A 10,941-nucleotide genomic window follows, 5' to 3' on the forward strand; every position below is an offset into this window, starting at 1 on the left:
CATACTTTCAAAATATTGTTGGAGAATCTTAAATTTGACATTTGTTGTGTACATCGTCAGTTAAATATAAAAAAGTTCATAAACCACATTGGGTAATAGTTTCCTGCATGCCCGGCGCCGTGGGAGGGCCAGGGAGGGCCAAGCCCTCCCATTTGACATTCCTGCCCTCCCCCAATAAACACGTTTTTTATTATTTATAAAAATAAAAAATATATATTTTATTTTTTTAATTATAAATAAACTGTGAACTTTTATGCTACGATGTATGTGATGTCAGAACTAAAAAAATCGCAGGCTACGTCAAATAAATTAATGTGTCTGTTGTGATTTGTGATTCGTCCCCATTTAGACCAATCACAGCGTCACACTCTGCCGCCTATTCTGGATTTGTTTATTGTGCATTCTGTAGACTCCCATTTCTGTTTGAATTACAAAATGGACATCAGAAATTGGCTCAAAAGGTCTAAGGATTTATTAAAACGAAATAGCGATGAAAGAACTGCAGCCGATGCAGCTGCTGGCGACCCTGCACCTGCCGTTGCAGCAGCACGCCTTAATGTCACAAGCTTGACCTCGGCAAACCCCGGGGCTGAGTTAGCGAGCCCAATCCTTGACTCATCAAGGCGGCCGCCACCAACGCTGTCCTCCGAGGCACAACTCCTTGTGCCCCTACCATCACCACCTGCGTTGCCACACCCTGTACCACACCCGCCAGCATCCTCCTCCTCCTGCTCCGTGCCGGTGCCTCCACTACAGACGCTACCTTGCAGCACATCAACAGGTTCTATTGGGCCAGCAACCGCTCAAAGACCAACAGCCCCAGATGATCTTGGGGTTAATAAACCCAACCAGGTGAAACTGGATCGTTATCAGGGAGATTGTTTTCAGGAAAGAAGCGCATGGTACAACAACAGACCATGGCTTGAAGATTCGTTAAAAGCAGACGCAGCCTTTTGTTTCCCCTGTAGACAGTTTAAAGTCAATACGTCTTCATCTGATGCGGCTTTTACTGTCAAAGGTTTTTGCGACTGGAAACACGCATTACAGACTGATAAAGGACTGCTAAGGCATGCCGCATCAAAAGAACACATTTCATGTGAGAGTGTGTGGAGAGAGAGACAGATAAGCGAGGAAACAAATAAGGAAATGAGTACTTTGGTGCAGATCAGCTGGCACGGAACCATTATTACGTGTCAGCTGTCGTTGATATTATAGCTTTTTTAGCTGTCAACCAACTCCCTCTCAGAGGTGACTCGATTCACTCCACAGCATGTCCGAGTGCAGTGCATAGGAACATAAACCATGCCCAAGGCGGGCTAAACAGCTCATCGTCTCCGTCTATACTATTTCTCTCCGAGTGCAGCGATGAGAAAGCTGCCTTCCGTAACCAGTGTGCCTTGCTCGTGATTTACCAGTGTCTGTGCTGCCACGCACACAATGTTTCAAAGTGGTTGCTATGTTGCCCTTTATTTGTGTATGTTTGCGATAAGTGTGCGTCTTTACGCAATGCTGTTGGCCTTGCTGTTTGATATTGTGCCGCAGGCCCGCAGCACGTGACGGTTTTGTGTGCCCTCCCATGAAAATCATATGCCCTCCCTTTAGATTTGTTCTGGCGCCGGGTCTGGTTTCCTGGGCATCAACATAAAACCCACTGTTGCCTTACCCCGGGCCAGATGTGCTGGATCTCTGTCCTGACCACTGTTTCCACTGGGTCCTGGTTCCCGTACCAGTACTGCCTGCTTCTGTAGATCACTGCACAGTTGGGGCACTCGATGACATACCTGGTCCAAGACAAAAACATTTCAGTTTATAGGGGACAGATTGTGTTGCCTATTGTTTTTGGTTTTATGGCAGAATAAGAACCATAGGGTCCCATTGTGGGTGTCAGTTTGCCTGCATTAGTGATCTGTTAGGCTGAAGTCATAAGTCAAATAAACTACCTTTATGATAATATAACAGCCTTTAGTGCATATAAATTACATTAGTTGGTGATTGGTCTCCTTACTTTAATAATGAAAGAAATAAATATACATACATTTTGGATCTATTCCACTTTTGCCTATTATATCTGTGTGTTTAAGCATACATTACTAAGATGGATAAAGGCGTGGATTTTGTTTGTTTTGGATTCAGTTTAAGGGAGGATTCAGACATCAACCAAAGCCTAATTGTACCATAAACATTTATACAACCATCCATTTAAAAAAAACTAGACATAAGCTAATTAAAAAGCATAGTTGTGCGCTGTTTGGGTAGGAGAAGCTCATAAAGTAAAGCCTTTTGTTCTGGATTTTTCCCTCTTCTATAGTTCAAGTGGGTTGATCACAGTGCCAGGCAGACATTTCCGATCGTCTTCCTCATGGTTCTTCTGTGGTAGCCGGACTCACCCAGACCAGGCGTAGATGGCCAAGCCAAACCACGGTGAGTCAGACGAGGCTGTCGTTTTGGGAACCACTATGACCTCCTTCCCTCCTTCATAGCAGGCCTGAGAAGTTTTAGAAGAGACATTGAGAATCTAACCACGCAGGTAAACTTCAACATGTACAGGCGTGGCATTGGGGCTTGTACTCGCCTTGCAGGTGTAGATGCGGTTGTCATACTGTGCAGAGTAGCGGCAGCGTTGTTTGGCTTCGTGGTCAAGTCCTTCCTTGAGGTGATTCATGCTTCTCTTACAGCCTGAACTGAGAGTTAAGGGACAAAAGGCCACATTGTAAAGGGGATATTTTGACAACCATTTCCTAAATTCATTTATCGTCCTCGACAGGCAACAAATATAAACAAGAATTACTCTTCCAAATCCAAAAACCAGAGTGCAGTGATGTCACCAAGTTTAAGTCTAGAACTGCTCCATACACAATGATTTGGGAAATGTGTCATAGATGACTATGAGAGCACTCAGGGGAATGTGTCATTCAAAAAAATGTTGGTTACAAAATAAAAAATACAGCTTTCCTAGGCCATTCAAATAGCATATCGGAATGTACTGGAAACGGCAGTGTTCCCCTTTGATGTTGATTCTTTGACGGTGTCTTTTAAAAAACATTATTCATAAAAACCTAAAAGATACTTAAATTATTTACACTGTTGTTATTTATAGATGCACCAGAGGAAAATTAAATGCTAATACAAAGTGTTTTAAATTGTCACAACAAATAGATTTGGCCGACTTTAACTTTTTGTCCTTCAATTAAAGCTTAATTTTCAAGACTCATTGAATGAAACTATGGAGGTCTGTATGAGAACCAGGGCGAAATAAAAAGGTCTAAAAACGTATACTACGTTAATGAAATGCAAAGGTGGCAGCATTTACAGAGACACGTACCAACAGCTGAGGCAGAGGCTGGAGCAGGTGAAGTACTCATCCGGGAAGAACGAGTTACTGGCCATGTGTTCATCGGCTATCTCCCCGCTAAAGCGCTCGCTCAGGGCCTGAAAGAAGGAAATAAAGAGACAGAAAGAGTCAATAAAGCTGGCTGTCAATATTGACATTTACAAATGTGTAAATAAATACATAACACTAGTAGTTTCTGAGTACAATCAAGGGTCTTTACCTGCAGGGCCTTGTAGATGACGCTGGCGGAGCGTGGTGAGCGGGTGGTGTTGTTGTCCAGCTGCTGCTCAAGGCTAAGAAGCAAACCGCTAAAGTCTGTGGGAGGGTTGTAGGTGCGAGTCCCACGGTACTGGATGGAGCTGAACGCTTCTGGAAACAGACCCAGCTTCCTGAAACGCTCCTGGAGAAGACGCTCCACCGATTCTGAGGGTTTGTCTGGAGATGAAGAGCAAAACAGAAAGTGAAGGTGAGAGAACATATGATTCTTTTGACAATCTTTTTCATTTCAGTACATTTAAGTTAAGTTTTAGAGAATTAAGAGGGTGACATGTACCTGATCCTAGTAGCTTGGTGTGGACAGTCTCATGAAAGATGATCACAGCAGGGCCCAGAGTGGACAAGGGGACGTCTAGACCACAGCGGGTGGTGGTCGCTTTCAGCTCTTTGGTGAAGTGTTTCAGGTAAGCATCTGATGCATCGCCGAGGAACTTGAAGAGATCGTCATGGAGACGGTCTGCATGGGTTCGGTAGATGACCACATCACAGATGGCCAGGACTTTAAGGAGCAGGCGCGTTCGCTGACCCTGATTTGCTCCTGATGAGAGCAAAATATAATAATGTGGTAGTGTTAATGTGTGTCAATTGAGGAAAAACATGCCTCCCAGTACTGATGTTTATTATATGGTATTAAAGGGACAGTTCAACCCAAAATAAAAACACTTTTTTCTTATACTATTTGTATCAACTTAGATTGTTTTGGTGTGCGTTGCTGAGTGTTGGAGATTAGTTCTTGCTAGAAACCTGCGCTAATTAAAATGAATGGGGATAGCCTTTCTTCAGTTCACTAAAGGTTTTACAAATGTTAGTGCTGAGCCGCCTTGCAAATGTATAATTGTTTAGTTTGGTCAAAAGAAAGAAGTTCCTACATTAACTGCCCACAAACAAAGTCCTTAGATCAGCTTGAGTAACCAGTTCATGATTTTTGTAATGAGATATTATTGTTGAGGTTTTATTAATTACAATTGAATTTCTTTGGGTGCTTTGAACACCAAAAGCCAAGTGTCATCTAGATCCATTGGCAGGCCTCTCTCAAAAAATGTGAACCTCACACCAAAACAATCTAGAATGATAAATAGCACTATAGGTAGGAGAGAAAATATGCTGGGTGAACTGTCCCTTTAAGCTCTCCCATTGTTGGTCCCATACCAGCTCCAAGCAGTCCCTCTGTGTCGATGACTACCACCCGGTGCACAGGGTCCATAGCGGCCCACACCCCCACGGTGCAGGACTCCTGGGTGGGAGAGGTCTTGAAGACTTCTCGTCCAAGGAAGAAAGTATGGTTCAGGGTGTGGGACTTGCCCTCCCCAGTGTTTCCGAAGATGGAGACCACCTTCAAGAGCTCATCTGACTTGCAACGCAGTCTGCTCACAAAGTCTTCCACATCCTTCACCTGAGAATCCACAAAAGATCAGCCTCATTCTCAAAAAATAATAATAATCTGGAGATGTCAAACTATTTGCTTAAAAGTATTTACCTGCATCTCCTCCCTCTCGTCCACCAAGATGAAGCTGGACACCTTCTCCAGCTCGGCCTTCAGTATCTCCATGTGTGACTCCCCTGCAGCCAGGCAGTTGTCCTGGGGAGCTGTTGCAGGAGGGTATGGAGTCAGAGGGTGCTTCCTCTTGTTGACCCCACTGTGGGTGCGTTTCTGGCAGTCCAAACACAGATTGGTCTTGCAGCCCTGGCAGCGCACCACCGCCCTGAGCCGTCCACCGTTCACGGGGCAGCTGCTGTCCCCCTTGCAGGAGTCACAGAACGGGACGTGGCCGGGTGCGATCCGAACCCGGTCGTGGTTCCTCATCCTCTCCTGGCGATGGAGCTCCATCTCGCAGCGGGCACACTGCAGGCTGCCGCATTCATCGCACTCAAACGCAGCCTCTTCTGAACCCCCGCAGGCGTAGCTCTCCTGACAGCCTAGCAATGTGGTCATCCCTTTATCTACAGCTGGACCTTGACCACTCATGTCAAAAGAAATGACAGGTCAGTGGATACCCCTCGGTTACTAAAAGCAAGCGGAATAAACGCAACGTGTCGGTTCAATTGAGGAGCTGAAGTGATGCAATCTTTGTTTAAACTCTGTAAAGAGCCATTTAAACAAAAACTAAAGTACAATACTGTCAAAAAGTTGTAAAATGTTAAGCTTATTACTGCTTACCAATAAGGATATTCAGTCAGTAGTTAACGGGAAGAGTTGTGCATTTAAACGCCCTTGTTCAGACAAGTGAATTACTTTGTTTTGGCACAACAGTTTGCGAGCTAACATTAGCTGCCCTGCATCCCCTGTCTTGTTTTGGTAATGCTGCAGCTAACTTGTTTATGCCAAGTTGCTATTTTAAAGTAGCCCTGTCAATGTGAGCCATAATGTCTTAAAAAAACGTTTTGAAAATCAGTAATACATATTTTTATTTTGTCACTAACCGACACAAAGAAAGACACTTTCTGAAGAAACAAACCACCTTCGTTTCAGTCGACTGACCTAGCAGTGGTTACTAGTCCAACGGACGACGGCTAACTAAAAGGCTGCCTCCACACAGTCTAAAACCGGACACTTATACGTCTAACGCACACAGCTGACTGCCACATACAGCTAATGTTGTGAAGAAAGTTAGCTTGCAGGGCTCTTCTGTGTCAGACCACTGTAGATGTTGTTGCTTTTCCATCAGCTGATCGGCTTGTTTTTATCCAGAGTTCAGAAGTCACGAAACATGATGCATTTTGGGATATGAAGGATTTGGGAGTTGCAGAGAAAAACATCGGACAATTAATACTTTACTCGATTTATAAACGATGTAAGAGTACATACAGTCAATTATACTCATAGTATATTATATTAGGAAAGTTTGACATCAACTACCTTTCTACTTAAAAAAAATAATGTGGATTTATTGGACGATATATAAACCGTTGCCCATAATGCTTTGCACCTTCCAGCTGATGTAGTGTTCGCTTTTATTAGTATCCAGCGTACACCGGAGCTTACTCAGATACAGATAGATTACTACAGTAACTGATAACGACAGGCATCATGTTAATATCAATAGCTCGGGCTTTCATTTTATAATACAACGTGTATTTATTATTTTAATGTCCCTGGGTGTTGTGAAACCTGTCAAACACGTAGAGCGATAGTGCCCGCCCTGTACTTGATGCTCGTTACTGTCGTTACTGTACAACAACATCCAAACCGAACACCCCGGTGTAGAAAACGAGTGCATCTAATGTTAGCATTGATTTTTAGCTTCAACTCAAATTAACTTGTCCTGGGAATATTCACTTCAGTGATTTTTGCTGCTACGTTTTTCTCATCCTATTAATTCCAGAGATATTGAGTCGTATGTATGCATGCAGAATTATTTATCTGAAAAAGCACCATTTTATGTCTTTATATGCGTCTGACCTTTCCTAGCCAAAGCTAGCTCGATGCTATCCTGTCGTCAGTGTTAGCCAGTTAGCTCCCTGTTTCTCTCCTCTCTCTACTCTCTGCTTGTGTTGCGTTCATGATGGAAGACGAAACCTTTACTGACATTAGTGGCAAAGCCATCTCTCTGAGCTGTCAGGATCACTCCAGCCTCTGCAAGGAGTTCGTTGTCAGCGTCCCTAAAGTGTCCATCGGGAAGGTGATGGTGTACACCTGCTGTGTTTGGCTTTTGGCATACGTTGTGTTCTTCTTCACAGAGGTAAGATACATGAGATGTTACATTAATTACATGTACACTGTACAGTCTATGGTTACTACGTGCTGGCAGAATCGCTGTGGCCTTATTGCTTAAAATCGATTACACAAGAGATGTGACATTTTTCACTATCAAAATGTACTGTTTCCTTATGGTTTGTATGACTATAATGGTCATATTAATTTAAAGTAAATAAGCCTTTACTATTTTACTAACCTTTATAAATATATTACATGTTTTTATACCATATATTATTTGAGCTGCATCGATAAATCGAGTTATTGATTACTTCAGGGACAGTGGAAAAGTGTTGTTCTGATAATCTTTTCATAGTGATAACATGTTTTGTCAATGCCAAAGTGTCAGAAAAAGCTGATTTCAGCCTCTAAAGTATTGAAATATACTGCTTTTCTCTCTTTTACATAATATTAAATAACATTTATTTGGGTTTTGGACTGACAAAGAAACATTGAGATAACTTTGAGATACTGGGATGAAAACATTTCAATATTTTCTTAAATAGTATAGGGCAAATGATTCTAGAAAGTAATTAGCAGAATAATTGATAATGAAATTGGTTATTGGTAAAAGCCCTATTTACCATTATGTACACCCCATTCAAGCTTACTTATTATGTAAGAGCACATTATTGATATTTAGAAGACATTCAGGCTAGTACACTTTTTTTGCATTATTAGATTTTTGTCCGTATTATTCAACTCTCAACTGGTTCTTGTTTTGATTTTGTTAAGCCAGACCAAGAAACTCCTTGTGGACATAATAATGATGATGCTCCTTGTGATCTGTACATTTAAATGATCAGTCTTCTTTACGTTTTTGAGTGGTATGTAATGATTCATATTGATATTGACAAGTTACATTGAAATGTCTTCCCTCTCTTTCAGAACACAGCCGTTCTGTCCAGTGCTATATTCATCACTCTGGTTGGCATGATGCTTCACATCCACTTTGTGAAGGTCGACCACGAGACCTTGCTCTTCATCGGCTCCTTAGGCATCCAGCTGTCTTCCAGCTACGCGTCGGGCCGTGAGACCACCACGTTCATTGAGATGGGCAAAATCAAGGATATTGTCATCAATGAAGCTATTTACATGGTGAGGACATTTTTACAACCTACAGATATGTAAGTTTATGCTTTGGCAAGAAGGGTGAATTGACATCTATTGCTTTTATTTCAGCATCAAATCATCTACTACCTGTGTGTGCTGTTGAAGGACCCTTCAGAGCCTAATGCAGTGGCGCGTGTTGTGCCATTGTTTCAGGTGAGGTTTTGAATGCAAGGTGTGAGAACATCCCATAAAGCATAATAATAATAATTCATTGCATATATTTTAGTGTTTTTACAAGTGCTCTAAGCGCTTTACATTACATATTACATATACAGTATCAGACATGTAAAACATCAATACTGTGGACACTGTGTCTTGCCCAAGGATGCAATGGCATGCTGGCTGTATGCAGAAAAACCTATAAAAAACACTATAAGGAAAGGGAAAACTCCATAAAGCACAATGGGGCATCTTTATTAAACACAGTGTTATTCAGAGTAATGTGTTTCTAATGAACCCTCTTTTCAAATTGCTTTCAGAGTTCAAAGCCAAGGCTGAACTGCTTGGTGAAAGTTTACAAAAGCTGTCAGGAGATTCTTTCAAAGTGCTGATGACCCACGTGACATACATTTTCATGTTTCTTGTCATGCAGTATGCTTTTATTATTTTTTGATGAGTAGTTTTTCTTCTCCTTTATTCCTTTGCAAAGTGTATTTTTCATGTTTCTTCCCTTTGTGAATGTGAACGTTATATATTGAATTCAAAGTGCTGCCATGTTATAAACACCAATTGTAGTTTCATAGTGATATTATGTCGCACTTTGTTGTGTAGTTACTGAAACCATTTTAGAAAAATGGCAATATGCTACTATTTTGAACCTAAAGAGCCAATCCCTTTTAACTGACATTGTTGTAAAAAAAAATCTTTGATAATTTAACATTTTTACTTATTTATACATTTTGATTTTGATTGACTTATGATGCCAGTGTCTGTATTTTTCAAGCATTTACACACTGTATTTTTTATTAAATGAATACATTTTATTAAAACATTACAAAATCATTATTGTTCTTTATTTAATGTTCAGGTTTTAGTTTGATAGTTATCAGTTATCAGAGGAGCTTTACTTTACTTCCCCAGTAGGGGGCAGACCGACACTTACTCAGACTTATAGAATTACCACTAGATTAATGAATCAGTTTTATAAAGAACTTAAGTAAATAAATACTAACCTTTGTTTACCCACAATAAAATAACAAAACATATTTTAGAAGTGCAATGTATGTGTACAGAAAGCCTTAGAAAGAGTTGTTACATTTATATTTTCAGATATAATGTTTGCACTGTACATTTCTATAAATTACCATCCACACCTTCATCCTCCTTAAGTATATTTTGACTTCCTCATAACTACTCATATCTTCATCTCTTTGAGGAAGGAGCCTCTGGTTACCTCAGCTGTCACCTTACTTGAGACTGTTGTTATACCAGTCCGGTTCTCAGAAGTGTTACTCAAGGTTACCTCACAGACAATGACAATAATGGCAGTGTATGTAGGATCAAGTTCACAATGAGTCATAATTCGTTTTAGTCGATACACCCAAATAGTGTGATAAAACCTTCACTTCTGAAATATACAAGTGCTGACCATACCATTTTTGTTAAATTAGATTTGGAATATTTATTATCCAAGGCGTTACTGTAAGAAGAATGATGCAACAAGTCACGTTGCAGTGATTTCTCACTTTACATTTTTCTTTTAACTCTAATGTCAAAACCCAAGTACTTTTGGATAACCCCAAAACAAAGAACTTTGGACCATGAAATAATGTGCCTGTTTTTTACTGTTACTTAAGTTTACTTTAAGTAACACTGCTTGGATTAGTTTCTATATACAGTAGATATATTAATATAAGTGTAAAGGTTTGCATTAGATTCCCTGGCAGCAAAAAGTCTTCCCGTCAAAGTGCCTCCTGGTTCTAACTGCCTTATAACAATACGATTGAAAGTTTAATGGGTCTCCATTGCCCACAGTTTGAAGTTCAGAGCTCCTGTTTTCACCACCACTCAGCCTATGTTTCTTCCTCAGACCATGTTTTTTCCCATCCATTTTAAATCTCGATGACCATCTGCAGCTCCCGGAAAGTCCTGTGTGTGAACCCAGGGCTCCACAGGCCAACAAAACAAGCAGAAGGGTGTGACTTTCACGGGGCGAAGCGTTACGCAGCTGTGAAGAGTGGCCCTCTGACAGGATAATAGTCCCTCCTGGAGGTGTGAAACGGTCAGGAACCAGGCCGAGGAGAAAACCCGGGAGTGACACCTCAGGGCTCCTGAATAGGCCTCATAAACCAGCATGTCCCCCCCTGAGTGTAAATCATAGGTAGTGTAGAAGCTTGGCAGGCCAAAAAAACCAGTGAGGCTTTCTTTGGCCAGAGGTGTGGACTGTTAATTACCTCCCTTTATGATAGGCCTGTAATTTCACATTTACCTCAGTTTTCACCTCCAGTGTTTCTGTGACAGATTAAAAAAATACACTGCGATTAATTCTGCCTGTCCTGCTACTGCTGGTTTTCACTTAATTTGAGTA

At 41.2% G+C, this 10,941-nt stretch overlaps 2 protein-coding genes across 5 annotated transcripts in view; one reads left to right on the forward strand and one right to left on the reverse strand.

The window, feature by feature from the left end:
- Positions 1-6,351, reverse strand: part of zfyve1 (zinc finger, FYVE domain containing 1) — a 10,419-nt gene extending 4,068 nt beyond the window's left edge. The window contains exons 1-9 of one of the 4 annotated variants that reach the window (XM_034228532.1): positions 5,766-6,351; positions 5,085-5,612; positions 4,757-5,000; positions 3,885-4,145; positions 3,552-3,766; positions 3,323-3,429; positions 2,573-2,681; positions 2,388-2,485; positions 1,664-1,781 (exon numbers count right to left, since the gene is read on the reverse strand). In XM_034228532.1, the coding sequence (XP_034084423.1) occupies positions 1,664-1,781; positions 2,388-2,485; positions 2,573-2,681; positions 3,323-3,429; positions 3,552-3,766; positions 3,885-4,145; positions 4,757-5,000; positions 5,085-5,573 (1,641 nt within the window). In that variant the 5' untranslated portion in view covers positions 5,574-5,612; positions 5,766-6,351. The remainder of the gene's footprint in view (positions 1-1,663; positions 1,782-2,387; positions 2,486-2,572; positions 2,682-3,322; positions 3,430-3,551; positions 3,767-3,884; positions 4,146-4,756; positions 5,001-5,084; positions 5,613-5,765) is intronic. The other 3 variants (XM_034228534.1, XM_034228537.1, XM_034228533.1) reach the window with 3 other exon arrangements.
- A 434-nt stretch (positions 6,352-6,785) lies between these two features.
- pigh (phosphatidylinositol glycan anchor biosynthesis, class H) lies at positions 6,786-9,388 on the forward strand. Its single transcript, XM_034228540.1, has 4 exons — positions 6,786-7,287; positions 8,190-8,399; positions 8,484-8,567; positions 8,894-9,388. The coding sequence occupies exons 1-4, from the start codon at positions 7,108-7,110 to the stop codon at positions 8,963-8,965; spliced, it is 546 nt and encodes a 181-aa protein (XP_034084431.1). The 5' UTR covers positions 6,786-7,107; the 3' UTR covers positions 8,966-9,388.
- The last annotated feature ends 1,553 nt before the right edge of the window (positions 9,389-10,941 follow it).

Source organism: Gymnodraco acuticeps, unplaced genomic scaffold, assembly GCF_902827175.1.
Source record: "Gymnodraco acuticeps unplaced genomic scaffold, fGymAcu1.1, whole genome shotgun sequence".
Classification (NCBI taxonomy): Eukaryota; Metazoa; Chordata; class Actinopteri; order Perciformes; family Bathydraconidae; genus Gymnodraco; species Gymnodraco acuticeps.